Below are 22,615 nucleotides of genomic sequence, written 5' to 3' on the forward strand. Positions count from 1 at the left end.
TATGCAGAAATATAGAAAATTCTAAAGGGGTCACAAACTTTCAAGCACAACTATAGATAGATAGATAGATAGATAGATAGATAGATAGATAGATAGTTGCCAACCCCCCAGGCAGACACGCGGTCCAGTCCCACCCTCTGGAAATGACCCTCTATCTGCCACAGCCAGGAGTTACGCAGGTGTTCCCCTTGGCCTGGTCCAGCCACAACAATGAGGATCTTATGAGCCGGATCACCCTCAGGGAATCGTGCCAAATCGCACAATGCAGGTAATGTGCCTCATTCGGGACTCCATCAGCAACCGCTAATTCGACACAAAGTCAAACCAGTGGTACCCAAGGATTCTCCGAAGAGACACAGTACCAAAGGAGTCTAGTCTTCATCCGAGGTCACTGGATAGCATCCAAGTCTTGTAACCAGATAGGAAAACAGGAAGCACCAGGACTCTAAAGACTTGGACCTTTGTTCTTTTGCAGAGATATCAGGAGCGCCACAAACCCCTTTCCAGTGACCTCATGACCCCCCATGCTCTCCCAATCTGTCTACTGACTTCATAGAAAGAGTCACCAGAGATATGAATGTCACTGTCGAGGTAAGTAAACCTCTCAACAAGATAGAGATCTATTATTGTTATTATCACCACTGCTACATCTATTTGCCTGCCAAAACCACAAACGTTGACTTTCCTGGGTCACTGAAATTACAGCCAAGAAAGGCTGCTAGAAGGGGATGTGAGCAAAGCTAATGCTGTAAACCAATTTTTAATAGATTTTCCCTACCATTGCCATCTTCTTCCAATGACCATTGCCCTACATCAACAACTTCTATTGCTGGCCGGTGACAAGACCACCCCTGACAATCAGTATGGGCTGAAAATAACTGAAGAACATGTGAGAAGACAACTAGACAACTGAGGAAACTACACACAGGAGAACGCAGAGGACCAGATGGAGTTGGTCCTCAGGTTCTTTGGCCCTGTGCTCACCAATGTTATGATATCCTCTGTCACCAATCCCACCCATCCCTAAGGTTGCAGAAAGTGCCATTTGTTGGGGAAGACATCCTGCATTGCTCCAGTTCCAAAGATGGAAGGCTCCTCTTTACCTAATTATCACAGACCAGGACACTCACATCTCACAGCTCACATCTTGAAGGCCTTTGAAAGCCTGTCCTGGACTGTATGAGTCCTTTTGTGTTAGACCATTTGGACAGACAAAGCCTGGAGTGGAGGATACCATTATATCTCTGCTCCACAAGGCATAACGTGAGCTACCACAGCTATACTGACGACACACAACTTTATTTATCAATAGCGCCTGATGACCCCGACTCTCTTGATTCACTGACACAATGTCTTACTTGTGTTTCTGAATGGATGAGTAGCAATTTTCTCAAACTAAATAAAGAGAAATTGGAAATAATGAGGGTATTAGAAATAAACTTGATCCATTAGTATTAAAAATCAAGACAGAGGTAAAGGATTTAGGGTTAATTATTGATTCTGATCTAAATTTTAAATCACATATTAATCAGATTACTGGGACAGCATTTTTTCACTTAAGGAATATAGCAAAAATTAAAACCCTTATAACTTTGCAAGATGCCTGAAAAATTAACTTTTGTTTTTAGTCGGTTAGATTACTGCAACACACTCCTCTCAGGACCACCCAAAAAAGACATCAATCAATTACAACGAGTGCAGAATGGAGCTGCCAGAATCTTCACTAGGAAAAGAAAATCTGAGCACATCTCTCAGTTCTGATGTCACTACACTGGTTACCTGTGACATTTAGAATTGACTTTGAAATACTGCTTATGGTTTACAAAGCCTTACATAATCTGCTCCATCCTATATTTCCGAATGTCTCTCACCTTACACTCCAAATCGTAACCTTAGATCTTTAAATGAGTGTCTGGTTAGAATTCCAAGAGCTAAACTTAAAAGAAGTGGTGAGGTGGCCTAAAATCTGGAATAGCTGACCGATAGAAATTCGCCAGATTAATATGGTGGAGCACTTTAATAAACTGCTAAAAACACATTACTTTAATATGGCTTTCAAACAGCTTCCTTTTAGTGTAACCCTGTGTCGCAGTAGGGGGCAGTATTGCTCCCTTGAACCCTCAGGTACCACGCCAAACACCTGGTAAAAGTGCCACAATAATTATATTTATTATAATAGTGTGCACCAAGCACCCTCCACTCCACTATATTCATCAATCACAATAACAATAATAAATCAGTAATAATCACAATCCTCCACTCCCAGACGCGTTGCCCTCCTACCACCCAGCTCAGCTCAGTGTCTGGGAGTTCCCAGAGTCCTTTTATTCCCCCTGACCTGGAAGTCTTTCTGCCCAACAGTTCCACAAGTCCTTATTCCTTCCGGGTCAGGGTAAACAGTACTTTTCTTCACCCCGGAAGCCCGTCGCTCTTCCTGTGACGAACTTCCGGGTCATGATGTCCAAATGAGTCTATTGGCCTCCCGACAGCGACTCCCAGTGGCCCCCAAGGTATCCAGCAGGACTGTGTATAAAAACTACATAATCTATGAGGCCCTGCTGGAATTCGGGGCCCGTATATGCTCTCAGGAGAGCTCCTCCTAGCGGCCAGGGGGTGAGGGCCGGAGTAAAATGCCGGCAATCCACCACACCTGATATTCTGAATATGCATTTAATTATCGTTTTTATCCTGGCTCCGTAATCGATATCAACCCCTTCTTTCTCTGCTGTTCTTTTTCCGGTTTTCTGTGGTGATCTGCGCCCCCCACCACCACCCGATCAAAGCACCGTGCAGTCACTGCATTGATGGATTGAAGGCCAGAGGTCCACATGACCATCATCATCTAATTCTGAAGCCTGAAAACCATGAAGACTGATTGAGATCATTGATGTTCAGTAGAATGCCTAGTAGGGGCTGGGTGGTCTCGTGGCCTCGGAACCCCTGCAGATTTTGTTTTTTGTTTTTTTTTTTTCTCCAGTTTTTTTTTTGTTAGTTTTTTTTCTATCCTCCTGGTCTTTATTCTTTGTTACTTAGTATTGCCTAATATTATTTTTATCCATCCATCCATTTCCTAACCCGCTGAATCCGAATACAGGGTCACGGGGGTCTGCTGGAGCCAATCCCAGCCAACACAGGGCACAAGGCAGGAACCAATCTTGGGCAGGGTGCCAACCCACCGCAGGACACACACAAACACACCCACACACCAAGCACACACCAGGGCCAATTTAGAACCGCCAATCCACCTAACCTGCATGTCTTTGGACTGTGGGAGGAAACCGAGCGCCGGAGGAAACCCACGCAGACACGGGAGAACATGCAAACTCCACGCAGGGAGGACCCGGGAAGCGAACCCAGGTCTCCTAACTGCGAGGCAGCAGCGCTACCACTGCGCCACCGTGCCGCCCTTCTTATTTTTATATTTTTCTTTTTTCTTTCTTCATCTTCTTTCTAGCACTTTGAGCTATATCATTTGTATGAAAGCATACTATAGAAATAAATGTGGTTGTTGTTACTCTCACTTGGACAAAGCTGGCAGCACTGTGAGGATTCGTTTTTTGATCATTTGCAGTGCCTTCAACACCATACAGCCATCTCCGTTAAGAGATATAGAGGTGGAGGAGCCTGTGGTGTCCTGATAATGGACTATCTGTCAGACAGGCCACAGTTTGTGAGACTCAAGGCCTGCGTCTCTGAGAAGAATGTGTGCGACACTGGAACTCCACAAGGAACAGGCCTGCCTGCTGTGCTCTTCACTCTGTACACCTCCGACTACGAATAGAACACCAATCTTATGACACTCTTTCAAGGATAAGCTCCAGCTGCATCTCTTCTCCTTCTTCTTTTTTCGGCTGCTTCCGTTAGGGGGCTCCACAGCGGATCATCTGTTTCCATATCTTCCTGTCTCCTACATCCCACTCTGTCAAACCCTCCACCTGCACATCCATAAACCTCCTCTTAGGCCAGCGTTTCTCAACCTTTACATATTTGCGACCCAAGTTTTCATAACAGTTTTAATTGCGCCACCCTAAAGTTTTTTTTGAAAGGAGCCCATCAATACCAATTTGTTCTTTTTTAATTAATGATATATCATAGATGCATATTTTATTATACCTACTTAACTTTTATCGACATTTATCTAACTCTATATTTATTTTTCTACTATCAGAATGTAGTTTAAGTTCATTTGTTTTGGTTTCAATAGGTGTATTTTTCATATTTTTGATTCTTGTTTTCTTTTTTTCACATCTTCGCGCCCCACTTTTTGTTACTTCGTGCCCCCCAAGGGAGGCCTACCCCACAATTTGAGAACCACTGTCTTAGGCCTTCCTCTTCTCCTCTTACCTGGCAGCTCTATCCTTAGCACCCTTCTCTCATTATACCCAGCATCTCTCCTCTGCACATGTCCAAACCAACGCAATCTCGCCTCTCTGTCTTTGTCTCCCAACTGTCCAACCAGTGGCGCAGCTAGGTGGGCAGTCTGTCCCGGGTGGCACATTTTTGGGGGCAGCATTATTGGCCTAAAGCCTCAGTACAATTCGTGTGTAAGCAAAAGGGTTCGGAAAAATATCACTCATGAATGAAAAAAGTCAAATTCTCTGATTTTTATCCACAAATGCTTCAAAAATTATTTTCAGACACACATTTTGTGACAGTATCAGACGCAGCAGTTGAAATTTATGAGGCAATAACAAAAATAAACATGAACATTATCCCGATAATAACTTCTAGGAAGATAAACAACTGATTTACTGTATAATATCGTTTCGTTATCAATCCGAATGCATTCTTGCTCTGAGCAGAAAACATCCCCACCAATCACTTCTACACTACACTGGCTCTGGTTTTCGCTGCGTAGTTATATTAATCTAACAATCAGGACACGACTTATCAGTGCGTCTATACTATATTCTTGTCTAGTTGACGCTTATAAATAATTATATGTGAAAAATGATTCCTGTTTCTCTATATAGGAATAAATCTATGCAAAATGTATCTTAATTAGTCTCTATACGTCATTTTAATTTTACATTTAAATAGTTTAACATATTCAGATGGGCGGCACGGTGGCACAGTGGTAGTGCTGCTGCCTCACAATTAGGAGACCCGTTAGGGTTCGCTTCCCGGGTCCACCCTGCGTGGAGTTTGCATGTTCTCCCCGTGTCAGCGTGGGTTTCCTCCCACAGTCCAAAGACATGCAGGTTAGGTGGATTGGCGATCTTAAATTGTCCCTAGTGTGTGCTGTGGGTGTGGGTGTCCTGTGGTGGGTTGGTGCCCTGCCCGGGATTGGTTCCAGCATTGCGCCCTGTGTTGGCTGGGATTGGCTCCAGAGGACCCCCGTGACCCTGTGTTCAGATTCAGCGGGTTGGAAAATGGATGGATTAACATATTCAGATATGTTGGAGGGTGGCAAATTGAAGCACCGCCCCACCCTGAGCAGCATGAACTCGAGCTACGCCACTGTGTCCTCATTTCTAATCCTCTCTATCCTCATCACGCCCAATGCCAATCTTAGCATCTTTAGCTCTGCCACCTCCAGCTCTGTCTCCTGCTTTCTGGTCAGTGCCACCGTCTCCAACCCATGTAACATAGCTGGTCTCATCACCGCTTCATAGATCTTCTCTTTCACTCTTGCAGGTACTCTTCTATCAAAAAAACTCTCCTGGCACCCTTCTCTACCCATCACGTTCATTGACATACCTCAGGAAGAATGTTCCCTTGTTCAATTATTGCTGCACCAGTAGATGAGTCAGCAAATATGTCTGGCAGGTGTTACGCCCTACCAGATTTTCAAACTCGCCTCTTTGGCTTTGTCTCCCAACCGTCCAACTTGAGCTAATGTCCTCATTTCTATTCCTGTCCATCCTCGTCACGCCCAATGCAAATCTTAACATCTTTAACTCTGCCACCTTCAGCTCTGTCTCCTATGCCACCGACTCCAACCCATATAAACACCCCAATAGGTCCTGTAGACCTTCCCTTTCACTCTCGCTGATATCCGTCGGTCACAAATCACTCCTGACACTCTTCTTCACACGCTCCACCCTGCCTGCACTCCCTTCTTCACCTCTCTTTCTTCCACAGTCCCCGGTACTCTGTACTGTTGATCCCAAGTATTTAAACTCCTCCACCTTCGCCAACTCTACTACCTGCATCCTCGTCACTCCACTGACCTCCATCTCATGTATTCTGTCTGCAAACCGCTGCATCTCTAAAAACAACGTTTATCACAGTTAGAGCAACCTCATGAGCCTAAGAGCCTGAGACGCTAAAGCGTTATTAGATCGTCTCCAAAGACAGTGGACAGTTAGCCCTGCATGTGCTTTGGGTGCCCTGAGAGTGAGCGTGAGAGACGCGGTGATAACGAGAGAGAGACAGAGAGAGAGAACCTTCAGGACAAGACGTTCTGCCTCTAAAAAATTTCAACCAGGGATTGGTGGGACCTTTCTACTTAAATAAAGTGCCGGCGGCCTGTAAGGGGTCTTGAGGGGCGGTCCGCTTACATAGGTGACAAGTGTGTAAGCAGAGACCCCTGGGGCTGCCTAAGGCTGCTCTAAGCAGGGGATTCCCTCAAAGTGATTTCAGAGCATGGCTTACCCTGTGAAATGGGTGAAATCTCAGAGAAAGAGAGGAGAGACCCTAAGATTTGGAGAGAAAACAAGAGAGGAGGACATTAGGAGTCTGCTAATCTGCTAGATCTCATCTGCTTTGGCTGACCTTTTTCAATTTTCCGCTTTCTGCTCTCGCTATAACCATTTCTCCTCTGTGTGTTTGGATCAATGCCACAGTATACTGGATTTATGGCCTACGTCTGTCTTCTGTTGGAAAGAATTCCAGGCAAGGCAAGATGAAAAGGATACACTCTTATTAAAGTAGACATATGCTGTATCGCTTTTTACTAAATAAGAAAGGGCAGTGTGGGCTCTGAGAAGTCTTAGGAGACTTTAATGGGGGTAGTGACCTCCTACACATCTTCTATAACTCTGTCATCGTCACTGTGAATTCCCAATGCTGTGGTGTACTGGGCTGGTAACCTCACTTCAAGATAGGACCACCAAATCAACAAGCTAAGTAAAAGGGCACGCTCAGTTATGGGACACACTCTGGACCCCCCAGAGCAACGTCATAGCAACGGAAAATATTAAAACAAAACTGAGAGCCATTATGAACAACGCTGCACATCCTCTCTCTGGCACACTAATGCTGAGGACTTTCAGACAGCAAATCACTCAGCAGAAACTCGACTGGGGGCTCCTTTACAAAAACTGCAATATGTCTGCATAATGCCACGCTGGGACTGGGACTGCCAAGTCAGAAATTTTACTTTCATTTTCTTCCTTCTTAGTGATTGTGGTTTGTGTTCAGACCAAAGATAGATAGATAGATAGATAGATAGATAGATAGATAGATAGATAGATAGATAGATAGATAGATAGATAGATAGATAGATAGATAGATAGATAGGAAAGGCATTATATAATAGATAGATAGATAGATAGATAGATAGATAGATAGATAGATAGATAGATAGATAGATAGATAGATAGATAGATAGATAGATAGATAGATAGATAGATAGATAGATAGATAGATAGATAGATAGATAGAATCAAACAAATCACCAGGCCCAGATCATATTTATCCTCGTGTTCTTAAGGAGGCTAGTGAGTACATATATAAACCCTTGTCACATATTTTTAGGAAGTCACTGCACACTGGAGAGATTCTGAAGGACTGGAAAATGGCAAATATCATCCCATTATATAAAAAGGGTGACTGGGCAGATCTAAGCAACTATAGGCCAGTAAGCTTGACAAGCATCACAGGAAAATTAATTGAAGGAATTATTAAGATTAAGATTGAGCAACACATGGCAAGGACAGGAGTTATTCTGAACAGTCAGCATGGGTTCAGAAGAGGGAGGTCGTGTTTTACTAACATGTTGGAATTCTATGAGTAGGCGACAAAAGGATACGATCAAAGTGGAGCAGATGATATTATTTATCTGGACTTTCAGAAAGCATTTGATAAGGTGCCACATGAGAGGCTGGGCATCAGACTAAAAGAAGTGGGAGTTCAGGGTGATGTTTTTAGATGGGTGCAGAATTGGCTCAGACACAGGAAGCAGAGGCTGATGGTGCGAGGAACCTCATCAGAACTGGCAGATGTCAAGAGTGGTGACCAGCAGGGGTCAGTGCTGGGGCCGCTTCTATTTTAATATACAGAAATGATTTAGATAGGAATATAAGTAACAAGCTGGTTAAGTTTGCAGATGATACCAAGATAGGTGGATTAGCAGATAATTTGGAATCCGTTATATCATTACAGAAGGACTTGGATAGCAGACAGGCTTGGGCAGATTTGTGGCAGATGAAATTTAATGTCAGTAAATGTAAGGTTTTACACATAGGAAGTAAAAATATTAGGTTTGAATACACAATGGGCGGTCGGAAAATCGAGAGTCCATCTTATTAAAAGGATTTAGGAGTCATAGTGGACTCCAAGCTATTGACTTCCCGACAGTGTTCAGAAGCCATTGAGAAGGCTAACAGAATGTCAGGTTATATAGCGCCTTGATGTGTGGAGTGCAAGTCACAGGAGGTTCTGCTCAATCTTTATAACACACTGGTGAGGCCTCATCTGGAGTCCTGTGTGCAGTTTTGGTCTCCAGGCTACAAAAAGGACATAACAGCACAAGAAAAGGTCCAGAGAAGAGCGACTAGGCTGATTCCAGGACTGCAGGGGTTGAATTATGAGGAAAGATTAAAAGAGCTGAGCCTTTACAGTTTAAGCAAAAGAAGATTAAGAGGTGACATGATTGAAGTGTATAAAATTATGAAGGGAATTAGTCCAGTGGATCGAGTCTGTTATTTTAAAATGAGCTCATCAAGAACACAGGGACACAGTTGGAAACTTGTGAAGGGTAAATTTTGCACAAACATTAGGAAGTTTTTCTTTACACAAAGAACAACAGACACTTGGAATAAGCGACCAAGTAGTGTGGTAGACAGTAAGACTTTAGGGACTTTCAAAACTCGACTTGATGTTTTCTTGGAGGAAATAAGTGGATAGGAATGGCGAGCTTTGTCGGGCTGAATGGCCTGTTCTCGTCTGGAGTGTTCTAGATAGATATGAAAGGCACTATATGATAGATAGATAGATAGATAGATAGATAGATAGATAGATAGATAGATAGATAGATAGATAGATATGAAAGGCACTATATGATAGATAGATAGATAGATAGATAGATAGATAGATAGATAGATAGATAGATAGATAGATAGATAGATAGATATATTGTAAAAAATATAATGTTACATTTACGGTAAAATACTGGCAGCTGGGTTGCCAAAATTTTACTATAACAAATAAGGTGACAATATTTTTAGGTGTACAGTATAACTTTATAATGAAAACAGTTTTTACTTTACAACACATTCCAACAGAAGGGAATATTTAACCATACCCAGAAATCCATGTAGACCAATAAATATGTCAATCAATAAACCATTAGAAAGTGCTGTCAGGGTCAAACCCCAGTACACAGCTTCCATCATTAAAGTAACAACAACTTAACAGCTAACAGGTACCATTTAATTATACACATTGAAAACAATTCAATGTTTTAGGAAATTAGGGCACATTGTCTGGTGGGGAAGAAAAGTTTGCTTTTGTGGTGTATGGTGTCCTACAGGCGTGCCAGCTTATTGAATACATCCATCCATTTTCTAACCCGCTGAATCCGAATACAGGGTCACAGGGGTCAGTTGGTGCCAATCTTAGCCAACACAGGGCACAAGGCAGGAACCAATCCTGGGCAGGGTGCCAACCCACCACAGGACACACACAAACACATCCAGCCCAATTTAGAATCACCAGTCCACCTAACCTGCATGTCTTTGGGAGGAAACCCACGCAGACACGGGGAGAACATGCAAACTCCACGCAGGGAGGACCCGGGAAGCGAACCCAAGTCTCCTAACTGCGAGGCAGCAGCGCTACCACTACGCCACCGTGCCGCCTTATTGAATACAGCCAACCATAAATCAGCTTCCGTGATTTCAAAACAACTTCCGCACGCAGGGAAAAATACGTCTGCTAACTTTAAGTTTTTCCCCTACTATTCAAAGTCTGCGGTTCATCAGGAACAATGCGGTAAAAGGGGGCGTGTCCTTATGCAAATTCTGTGTTACTGAAACAGCGCTTTACCGTTTTACATTTTACAGTTGTTTACCTACGCTATGTAACAGTTTTACACTGTAAAATTAACAGATTTTTTCAGTGTAATTATAATGCATCAGTAAACGGTATTTAGCATATTTTGAAGGTAAAAAAATATCGATTTTACAGAACTTGGCTGTAAAAAATAATGAAATGTATTGTTTAAGATATACAGGTAATTTTCGGCACAACATAAGGCAGCTTTCCTTTTTTTCAGAACAGGTCTTTTACTTTCACCATTTACAGTATTTATACCGTTAAATTTGCTGATTTTTTTTATATTGTATATCTATTATATAGTGCCTTTCATATCTATCTATCTATCTATCTATCTATCTATCTATCTATCTATCTATCTATCTATCTATCCATCATATACTGTAGTACCTTTCATATCTATCTATCTATCTATCTATCTATCTATCTATCTATCTATCTATCTATCTATTTAAACAGCTTCTATAAAAAGCCATATTTCCCCCCGGTCGTATCCTTTGGTTGCTTCCTCATTGAATTTCATCATAATACTGAAACACGACCTTCCTCGTCTGAACCCATGTGCTAGACATGTGCTGCTCTATCTTTTTTTTTTATCTTCCATCCATCCATCCATCCACTTTCCAACCCGTTGAATCCGAACACAGGGTCACGGGGGTCTGCTGGAGACAATCCCAGCCAACACAGGGCGCAAGGTAGGAACCAATCCCGGGCAAGGCGCCAACCCACCGCAGGACACACACACCCACACACCAAGCACACACCAGGGACAATTTAGAATCGCCAGTCCACCTAACCGGCATATCTTTGGACTGTGCAGTAATTTACCTTTGATGCACATTAAGCTTATTGACCTCTAGTTACTTGGAGCAGACGGATTACCCTTTTTATACAATGGCACAAATCCTTCTTACTTAACAGTAAAAAAGGAAATCAGGTGTAAATATGCAAGATTCTATTTTCCAGACCATTTAATATTTTTTAAACTGATTATTTGTCAGTTTGTTCATAATCATGATTCTTAAACCAAACTTTCCAACCTAAATTAACCTGTTATTTATAAAAAACGAATGTTCATAAGGCATGATAGTCCAGACTCGTCACGTTGCAGACTTCTCACAACTCTTCATGTATACCTTCGGTGATTTCAGTGTGATGTACAGTAGTGTTTAAAGCTGTTGACCTCACCCCTAAGGCTGTGGGTTCAAATCCCACCACAGGTCACTCACTTGACCTGCCTGTGCTCTCATTGGGAAAAATAAAACAGATGTAACCAGCTGCATCTCAAATGTTGTAAACTGCCAAATACGTTAAGGTAAACTTCTCCCATTATACTGTGCACTTGCATGCATTAGTGAATATGCGAATGAGTGTAGAATTGGCTGCTTACTCTCTGAGTTATGTAGACTCCTTTCATTATGTTACACACCTATGTTAGCATGAACACAATAGATATTAATTTAACGCTGGTAATTTTTACTATGACAGAAATTCTCAGTTCTGCTGTAACAAATTTTCAAGACGACACGCTGTCAGCAGAAATAAAGTTCTGGCTGTGTTGCCGCTCAGGAAAACCTAAGAGCTTTTTTTTTTTATTGCATTCTCATGTACACAACTTCCTCGACTGGTCAGCTGTTACTTAATTGGCAATACCAGGAAAACTGATGTAAAGAACAAAACAAGTTGGTTGCAGTTAATTTGATTAACGATCACTGTCTATCTATTATATAGTGCCTTTCACATATCTATCTATCTATCTATCTATCTATCTATCTATCTATCTATCTATCTATCTATCTATCATATAGTTCCTTTCACATATCTATCTATATATTTATGCAGTAAGAGAAAAGACAAAATCTCAATAAAAAGAGTGAGAGTTTCCGAGTGTATACGATCAATATACTGGGAAATGCAAGACACCAAATATCAGTATACTGTATAATGGATGTATTTCAGTATGCGTTTAGTATACAATGTACGACACAAAAATCAGCATACAGTTTATGTCTTTCTGAAATCGAGTGACTATGATTCCGTTTACAAGATACAACAGGGAATTTCAGTATATGATGCCTGACTTACTTTAGACGATTTCATTTACTGTATAGTGTCGTAAACTCCCTCCTCATAATTTTGCAGAACCCGAATGTCTGGACCGCAGTAAACAACAATCCTACTTACTGTATCTAATATTTCTTTTCTTTCTTTTTCTTTTTTTTAGTTAATCATGCCAGCCTGTGTTCTGCGCAAGTCTGGACTGGGCGTTACAAATGGTTCCCTTTCACAAATTATCAGCCGCACGACTGGAGACAAATGTGAAGAGTTTACGGAACTTTTATCCCCAGAGACTTGCACGGACCTTAACGTCCCATTCTAGCTTACTGGAATTTAATACTTTTTTCCCCTTTCTGTGCCTCTTGTGCAGCAAAGCGTGCAAAGAAACACTTCTGCATGATATCGTGGCGGTTATTAATAACAGCATTGCATCCCACTCTCAGACCCACTTAGTCTAATTCAGGGGCGCGGAGAAGGGCAGGAGCCTAACCCGGCGGCACTGACAACAATGCAGGAAACGGGGGCAGCAGTCCGCGCAGCGACCATTCACGTTAGGTTAACATTAATCAGTTCGTCTTGGGTGGTGTGGGAGGAGAGGCTATAGAAAGTAACTCCTGCATACACCACGAGAACTTGCGAACTTCACGGATTCCAACCCGGGACACTGGATCCATGACGAGGCAACGACGGGACCGTTACGCCAGTCAAGAATGTCAGTACTGTATAAAAAGGCGCTGCTTACTGTCTGGTTGTCGCTTCCCCTGTCCGCGTTCTTGCACTTGCTGCCCATTGCGCTCCGCGTGCGTGTTGTGCGCGCTCAGACGTTCGGTCACACTCACCCCCCTCGGTTCCGCGCAGGCCTTTTTCTAGTGAGTCGTCACTCGCGCGCGCATCCGGTGGCCTCGCTTGCAGTTTGCGCTTTCATCTCTCATCGACTGCATGTGCACGTCTTGTCTGCACGTTACTTTGGCTCTGGTTCACGCCTGGGGTCCTTTGCGCTTGGGGTATTCGTGCATGAACTCAGCACACATTCAGGCAGCACTGAGTACAAGAAAGGAAGCAACTCTGTAAATCAGCTGGCTTAAACTTATTTATTTTATTTAATTATTATTTATTTATTTAGTTGTGCGGGTGCTGGGGGGGCTACCGTGCCAGAAGGTTTTTATTCCATCTTTATCTAAGGTCAGTGTTTAGTATTAACTGTACAGACTGCATCACAGTTGTCGCCAAAACATAAGTAACATCCATCCCGCTATATCCTAACTACAGTGTCACGGGGGTCTGTTGGAGCCAATCCCGACCAACACAGGGTGCAAAGCAGGAAACAAACCCTGGGTAGGGCACCAGCACACCACAGGGCGCGCATACACACACACCAAGCACACAGTAGGGACAATTTAGGACCACCAATGCACCTAACCTGCATGTCTTTGGACTGTGGGAGGAAACCCAAGCAGACACGGGGAGAACATGCAAACTCCACGCAGGGAGGACCCGAGAAGCGAATTTGGGTCTCCTAACAGCGATGCAGCAGCGCTACCCACTGCACCACTGTGCCGCCATAAGTAACATGATAGTTATAATTTGTTATTAAACCTCACCTATTCTGTTTCTCTTCTCAGTACTCAAATGTGGCACCTGCCAAGTTGTTCTGCCTGCCTAAGGTAAAGTCATCCCTGATGGAGGATCGCAGGAGTCGTGGGGTCCTTTCATCGGATTGGCTGACCCAGCGCGGTCTCAGCTGTGGAATGGCCAATAGGGTAAGGCAGCTTGATGGCTGAGGTCTCCAGGACTCTAAACAAAGCCAAACCATATGATGTGATGTCATCTACTGTTAAATTTTGCTCTGTACTTGAAAATTTTTAATTTTTATACTCTATTGAGGATTTGTTCTGTTCTGTGTATTGTATTGTGGCACATCTTGTATGATTTTGGGCTATACAAAAATAGACGGTATTGTATTAATTGAACTTCTTGAATGAGATGGTTTGCCACATCAAGGAGTCAGAGTTAGGAGGAGGAGAAGGAGGAGGACAATACTTGTGAGGTGGATTGGAGGAGGAAGTGAAAGACAGAGTTGCTGTGTGATGTATTGTGCTTATGTAGTTGTGGCTGTGGTGGGAAACGCTTGCTTTAAAGAGTTAGATAGATAGATTTCATACCTGAGTATGAAAAAAAAGTAGCAAGAATGTTTGAAACAAGTGTGGGAATTTGTGACACACCTTATTGGTTACTCATGCACAGTTGTGGCTCATTGCGAGTCTAACATTCCAAGAGACAGGAGGTCAGGAGAGTCCTCAGGCAAATTAAGTAAGCTTCTTCACGACAACCCTACCCTACTTGAAAACGTCTGTCTTCCTCAGCCAAAATAACACCTGTATTGGTGATTTGTTCTGATCTGTGTATTGTATTATATGGACCCCCTTCTTTTTGACACCCACTGCACATCCAACACTACCTGGAAAGGGGTCTCTCTTTGAACTGCCTTTCCAAAGGTTCTTCCATTTTTCCCTACAAGGTTTTTTTGGGTGTTTTTCCTTGTCTTCTTAGAGAGTCAAGACTGGGGGGCTGTCAAGAGGCAGAGTCTGTTAAAGCCCATTGCGAATCTTCTTGTGTGATTTTAGGCTCTACACAAATAAATTGTATTGTATTAATTGAACTTCTTGAATGAGATGGTTTGCCCGATGACTTCAGGTAGGCATACCACCTGTGGGTTTCACCTCTGTAAAGAAGCTGTCACTGTTGTTTTATAGGGTGTGAACACTGATGTCATTTCAATAATCTACCCTCTCTTCATTGTTTCACTTTCTTATAAGAATTCTGTCCAACTGCCAGATAGCCGTGACAGATATAGATACGCTACTGCACTGACCGGCCCCACAGGAATGCAATGTGAAAAAAGAGATCTCCTTAAAATACATTTTTGTTTCTCCTCCACAACAATGAGATTAGAGACAAAGTAAAATGGAAACGTTTTCTTTTGCCTCCTACTTCTCATATTTTTCTCCCGAGGAAATAAATACCCCGGAATTCTCACAAGGGTCTCCTCTAGAGTTTCAGCGGAGATCTCAGCATAGTCACACAAAGGGCCCAGATCTTCCAAATACTATCTTGACATTTTATTTTATTTAAACGGTGTTTGCTTCGCATGCTCAGTGACATACGGTGAAACTTATGGGCAGTATTCATAAAGCAGTTTACTATGATTACAAAGCTGTAGTCCTTGCTTCTAAATAATACCATTAGTTGCTCTAATTTATATTGTGGTTCACACCAATTAGGACATACTCATTCTGGGAAAAACAAAAAAAAGACAGTGAGGCGTAGCGGTTAAGAGTTTGGATTTGAAATGCTGAAGTTGTGGTTTCAAATCCCACCACTGACACCACTATGTGATCATAAATAAGCAAGTCACTTGATCTGCCTGGACTCCAATTAGCAAAACAAAAGAAAAAGTAGCTGATCATATCTCAAATGTCATAAGTCACCTTGGATAAAGGCATCAGTACAATAATACTGTATATGAATGTGAAGTCTGGAAAGAAACAAAAACAAGACTAGGAAGACATCTCACAAAATCATAGATAGATAGATAGACAGAAAGGCACTATATAATAGATAGATAGATAGATAGATAGATAGATAGATAGAAAGGCACTATATAATAGATAGATAGATAGATAGATAGATAGATAGATAGATAGATAGATAGATAGATAGATAGAGGTGAAAGACACTATATGATAGATAGATAGATAGATAGATAGATAGATAGATAGATAGATAGATAGATAGATAGATAGATAGAAAGGCACTATATAATAGATAGATAGATAGATAGATAGATAGATAGATAGATAGATAGATAGATAGATAGATAGATAGAAAGGCACTATATAATAGATAGATAGATAGATAGATAAATAGATAGATAGATAGAAAAGCACTATATAATAGATAGATAGATAGATAGATAGGCACTATATAATAGATAGATAGATAGAAAGGCACTATATAATAGATAGATAGATAGATAGATAGATAGATAGATAGATAGATAGATAGATAGATAGATAGAAAGGCACTATATAATAGATAGATAAATGGATAGATAGATAGAAAAGTCACTACACAATAGATAGATAGATAGATAGATAGATAGATAGATAGATAGATAGATAGATAGATAGATAGATAGATAGGCACTATATAATAGATATTGTAGATAGATAGTGCCCTTCTGTCTGTCTTTGGAGCTGCAGGCGTCATATCACCAGAAACACTCCCCAGGGATTGGAATAAAAGGAGCCACCTGCCTCACATCAAGGAGTCAGAGTCAGGTTGAGGAGGAGGAGGATAATGCTTGCAAGGAGGATTGGAGGAGGCAGTGAAAGACAGAGGGAAGGAAAAAAAGAGTTTATGTGTGCTGTATTGTGCTTATTGTAGTTGGGGCTGTGGTGGGAAACGCTTGTTTTAAAGAGTTTCCTACAATAAAATACTCTTTAGCCTTTCAACTTGTGTCTGAGCCTGCTTGTGTTGGGTGTGTTGGAAACTGAAATACCCCGTTGTCCACATAATCAACATGCAACACGTTGTCAGTCTCTGGCACCATGATTAATGGGTATTTCTACCCTACTTGAAAACTTCTGTCTTCCTCAGCCGAAATAACACCTTACCTCAAAGTTACAATTAGAGAAAACCCATCAGTCTGTTTGCACAGACACCACCAGACTGGCACAAGTAAACGTGGAGAATGCAGATGCCAATAACGGGAAGTAAGCCTTGTGTACGAGACATGTTCAATCATTTATCCACCTGAGTATGAAAGAAAGTAGCAAGAATGTTTGAAACAAGTCTGTGAATTTGTGACACACCTTATTGGTTACTCATGCACAGTTGTGGCTCATTGCGAGTCCAACATTCCAAGAGACAGGAGGTCAGGAGAGTCCTCAGGCAAATTAAGTAAGCTTCTTCATGACAAGGTGCCAGTTCACATGTCACATGAATCACAGGCTGCCATCTGAGAATGTGAGCCCCAGTAGCTGAACTATCCGCCCTACAGTCCTGACTGGGCTCCGTCAGATGATTTCCTGTTCCGAGTTTTGAAGAAATCTCTCCGTGGACGGCGATTTTTCAAGTGATGAAGACGTCAAGGCAGCTGTGTAAAAGAAGATTTTCTTTTAAATTGGGTTAAAGTCATTGCAGGAAAAGCGGATGAAGTGTATGGAGCGATCAGGGGACAATCAGGATGAAAAATAAAACAAACATTTTTACAAAACTCTTTTCTTCCCTACTGGGGCAGATAAATTATTGAACGCCCCTCGTTTGCGCTGCTGCAATTCTATAAAAAATGTCTGGACAGTGTTGGAGAAAAAAATTCGAATAGTCCTTTAGCGCGTTGGACTCTTAGGATTACAAGGTTTTTCTTTTAGCTAATCAAATATTGTTGTAAGAGACGCACCTGTGTTGAGCTTATCCTTGAAGGAGTACCATAAGATGACCAAAATAACACTTTATACTGATATGGCTACATAAATCATGTGTTGTGATTTACATAGTATACTGGAGGCTCCAGTAGATGGTGCTGGGTGGTGGTTGGGAACGCTGGTTAGAAAAGATGTGAGGAAAAAAAAGGGTTAAGAAGAAGAAAAAAAAAGAGAGAGAAATACAAAGTATTTATTGTTACTGATTTCCTGCTTTATTTAAAAAGAATCCACGTACAACTCACACACACCTAAGTATAGCTCTGAGTGAATCCTTGTGAAAAGAGCCTTTATAAACGTTTGTTAGTACGGTGGTTAGCCAATAATTGAGATGAGAATGTTTCAAATTACAAATGTTTCGTAATATATACAAATGTGCATTTACAATTCTTTGCACTAATAAATGGATGTAGCTGTGTTGAATGTATCATTGAAGGAGTGCTATAAGATTACCAAAATAACAAAGACGCTTTATACTGACTCTTCTCTTTGTGCTTTAAAGTCAGATAGTGCCCACTGACTATGTGGAGGAATGGGTATGACCGAGGAGGAGTCCACCCTTAGGGATCTGTGCAAGAAGGAAGACAGGAGGACAGCCGACCCCGAGTGGTCTAGCAGACCCCGGCGGAGTCAGCTAAGACGGAGGTCGGTAGAGAGAGGGCCGCGGCGGCTGAGCTAAACATGCTGGGAAGGAGCTGTGTCAGGCTGGCGTAGCCCCATTGATTGCTGCAGGTTTTCATTCTCGTGTTTTAGCCTTGTTTTAACCATTTGGATTTTTTTTCTTTACCTTTTTATGGATTATTTATTAATGAACATTTGACTGCACTGCACTCATCATTTGGACACTGTTTGTTTTTTAATAAAAACACTTTTGCTCTTTTTTGCACCATCCCCTTGCTTCGTTGCTTCTTCACTGTCCAGCTCATCTGGTGACGTTACAGACGGTGTCGGGTTCAAGAGCTCTGAAACTGGAGACGGGAGCGGGAATTGTCACAAACTAATGAAGTGAACAAGGGATCAAGAGGATTCTGGGACCAAGAACAACACCCCTAACCAAATTACATTTAAAGTTAAAACATTAGTAAATATAGTTTTGACATCAATGCAGTGGTAGCGCAGCTTCTTTGCAGTAAGGAGATTATGGGTTTGCTTTCCGGGTCCTCCCTTGCGTGAAGCGCACTTTGAGTAGCGAGAAAAATGTTATGTAAAGAATTATTATTATGAAGCAAAGTAAAAGAAAGGCATTTTTATGAAAATATCCACCCATCCATCGATTATCCAACCTGCTATATCCTAACTACACGGTCAAGGCAGGGTGCCAGCCCACCGCAGGGCACACACACACACACACACCAAGCACACATTACGGATAATTTAGGATCGCCGATGTACCAAACCTGCATGTCTTTGGACTGTGGGAGGAAACCCACGCAGACACGGGGAGAACATGCAAACTCCACACAGGGAGGACCCGGGAAGCAGCGCTACCCACTGCGCCACCGTGCCACCCTAAAATTCTATTGTACGAAATAAAGAGAGTAAATGTGGCAAACATTTGGACACCCAACTAATTCAGTACTTAGTGACACGTTCTTTGGCAAAATTCATAGCTTGTAAACATTTTCTGTTGGCAACTTTCGAATTCTTCTTTTGGAATTTTTTCCCCCATTATTCCATGCAGATTTCTTCCAACTGTTCAGATATTTTTGGTCTATCACCAGCCACCATAGAAAAAAAAAAACAAAAAACACTTCACCCTGTTCCAGTATGGTGCTGAGGTGTCACGCGTTGCACGGCTAAACTCGGGTGCCAATCTGGTGGTTCGTCGTGTGATGGGTGCGGCGACGTGCCATCAGTGCCTGCTCCCAACCTCAACAGCATAAATAAGATCTACGCACAGATTTTCAGGTCTGGGGACTCTGGCGACCATACCAAAACCTTCACCTTGTGCTTCTTCAGGTCATTTCAAAGTGTGTTTTGGATCATCGTCTTGTAGAAGCCGTCCATTTTTCAGCTTTGGTTTTCGGGAACCCTATAAACCTTACAGAGCGTAAAGCATTTCTTCTTAAATTTTGTGTCCAAGTGTAGGGACTCTTCAGGCTCCTTGTTAAAGTGGCAAACAAAGAAAAAGATTCCAGCGAGCCAACAGACAGCAGGGATTCCGCTAGTTAGAGTGAAAGTCGTCCTACACCAGCGTTTCTCAACCTTTAAGTATTTGCGACCCGAGTTTTCATAACAGTTTTAATCGCGCCCCCCTAATGTTTTTTTTTGTAAGGAGCCCACTAATACCAATTTGTTCTTTTTTAATTAATGATATATCATAGACTTATTTTTTATTATACCTACTTAACTTTTATCGACATTTATCTAATTCTATATTTATTTTTCTAATTTGTTTTGGTTTCAATAGATGTCATTTTCATATTTTCGATTCTTGTTTTCTTTTTTTCACATCTTCGCGCCCCCCTTTCTGTTACTTCGCCCACACGTTGAGAACCGCGGTCTTACACAATAAACCCTCCTCTCTCTCGTCTCCCTCACACCAGCCACGATTCTTTTCAAAGGTAAAGTGCAGGTTCATTTATTTTACATACTGTTACTTTGGGCAGCACGGTGGCGCAGTGGGTAGCGCTGCTTCCTTGCAGTTAGGAGACCTGGGTTCGCTTCCCGGGTGCCCCCAGCGTGGAGTTTGAATGTTCTCCCGTGTCTGCATGGGTTTCCTCCCACATTCCAAAGACCCCTTGTTAGGTGCATTGGCGATTCTACGTTGTCCCGTGGGGTGTGTGTGCCCTGTGGTGGGGTGGTGCCTTGCCGGCTTTGTTTCCTGCCTTGCCTGTGTTGGCTGGGATTGGCTCCAGCAGACCCCGTGACCCTGTAGTTGGGATATAGCGGGTTGGATGATGGATGTTTCTAATTTATATTTTGTATTAATCATTTTAATATGAATATTTTTGGGTTGTAGAACAAATCATCTGAGTTTCCATTTTTTATTATGGGGAAATGTGCTTTGATATATACGAGTGCTTTGGATTACAACCACGTTTCCGGAATGAATTATGCTCGCAAATCGAGGCACCACTGTATATTTTATTATGTAATATATTGTAATATTTCTATTACCCTATTATATTGTATTGAGGATTACTTGTGTTCTGTTCTGTGTATTGTATTGTATTGACCCCCTTTTTTTGACACCCACTGCATGCCCAGCTTACCTGGTAAGGGGTCTCTCTCTTTGAACTGCCTTTCCCAAAGTTTCTTCCATTTTGTCCCTACAAGTGTTTTTTTTTGGGGGGGGTTTTCCTTGTCTTCTTAGAGAGTCAAGGCTGGGGGCTGTCAAGAGGCAGGGTCTGTCAAAGCCCATTGCGGCACTTCTTGTGTGATTTTTGGGCTCTACAAAATAAATTGTATTGTATTATATGGTATTGTATGGCATTGTGTTAACCCTAACCCTAACCCTAACCCTAATGTATAATCTGATTTTGTAGAAAGGTTTTTCCTTGGCATCGGGTTATGTTTATTTTAAAGACATGCGATGTGCTCTCTGCACACATGGCACACATTTAGATGTCTAACAGGGTCTATTTTGACTGCAGACGGTTCATTGTAATCAGAAGATCGCTGTCTGTCAAACCAGATTAACGAGAGCACCTCTGATCTTTGCAGTTCAAAATCCCCAACCCAACTCTGAGCCGCCTTCATGAAGCGTTAGATTGGTTTAGAAATGTGACACCCAGTGAGCCGTCCCCACCCAGTTATGAGCAAAATTCACACCAGCGAGATTACCTGCAGGGAAGGCTACAATGCTGACCCAGCATGCCAGAGGACAGGCGGCTCCACTACTGGCAAAGATGCCCGACTGTCTCCTTTGAAGAGAGTGTGGCCAAAGAGAAAATGCCAGTGGTGGCTGTATGTGCGCACACTGTTCCTGGAGGGAATACAGAAGACCCCATCAGTGAGAATGCAGCCAAATTGGAACGCAGCACTGGGTTGCCATAGGCTCCATCCACAATGCTGTAACATCAGCTATTTGTTTTTTGGTCCTATGGGTGCCCAGAAGGCACGGGCCATCAACGGCAGTTTGTTTTGGGATGTTTAATTACCGAGGTCCCCTCATATTTAAGCCAATTGAAAAGTGTGTTTTTAGTTTTTGTCCCTCCCTTTCTACCTCTTTCTCTCCTTATTCCGCTACTCTGAATTGTATTCTATCTAATAAAATGGTGAAATACGACACATTTTTTGTGTACCTTTACATTCTGCTGTTCTAGGGTTGACATTACAGTTAGGGTTGGGAAAATTAATTTTAACGCTAGGGTTTGATTCTAGGAACAAATCTTTACATTTAGGGATCTGGTTTACAACTGCTTTTGGTGTTGTTTGGTTACGATTAGGACAAGTATGTGAATTTCCCCTTGGGGATTAATAAAGTATCTATCTATCTATCTATCTATCTATCTATCTGTCTATCTATCTATCTGTCTATCTATGTATTTGGGTTAGTGTGTAGAGGAATCGGACTCACTTGCTTTCTGTACACACATGGCTGCCTGGCCTTTGGCATGTGTACTTCGACCAGGGTCGTCATTGTCCTTTTCCCCTTGTGTGTTATATTATTAGAGGTAGTGCTTGGTCCTGGTTGCGGGTTAGGGTTAGGGTTAGGGTTAGATCAGAGTCAGACCACACCAAAACACTCAAGGCCAACTTAGGATTGCCAATCACCATTATCTTTTTGCCTACCTTTTTGGCTTAGTACTCCAGTTTTCCTTCCAAATACCAAAGATCTTCAGCTGATTGACACTAAATTGGTCCTGTCAGAGTGGGCGGGTTTTGTCCTCAAGTGCACCCACCATATG

The 22,615-nt window shown here is 42.2% G+C and overlaps 1 protein-coding gene across 1 annotated transcript in view; it reads right to left on the minus strand.

Annotated features, from left to right (window-relative positions):
* The window catches only part of LOC120538374 (sodium-dependent lysophosphatidylcholine symporter 1-like), a 103,240-nt gene extending 90,113 nt beyond the window's left edge, over positions 1-13,127 (minus strand). Inside the window, exon 1 of the mRNA XM_039767864.1 lies at positions 13,022-13,127. Within this exon, the coding sequence (XP_039623798.1) occupies positions 13,022-13,069 (48 nt within the window). The 5' untranslated portion in view covers positions 13,070-13,127. The remainder of the gene's footprint in view (positions 1-13,021) is intronic.
* Positions 13,128-22,615: the final 9,488 nt, after the last annotated feature.

Source organism: Polypterus senegalus, chromosome 10, assembly GCF_016835505.1.
Source record: "Polypterus senegalus isolate Bchr_013 chromosome 10, ASM1683550v1, whole genome shotgun sequence".
Lineage (NCBI taxonomy): Eukaryota > Metazoa > Chordata > Cladistia > Polypteriformes > Polypteridae > Polypterus > Polypterus senegalus.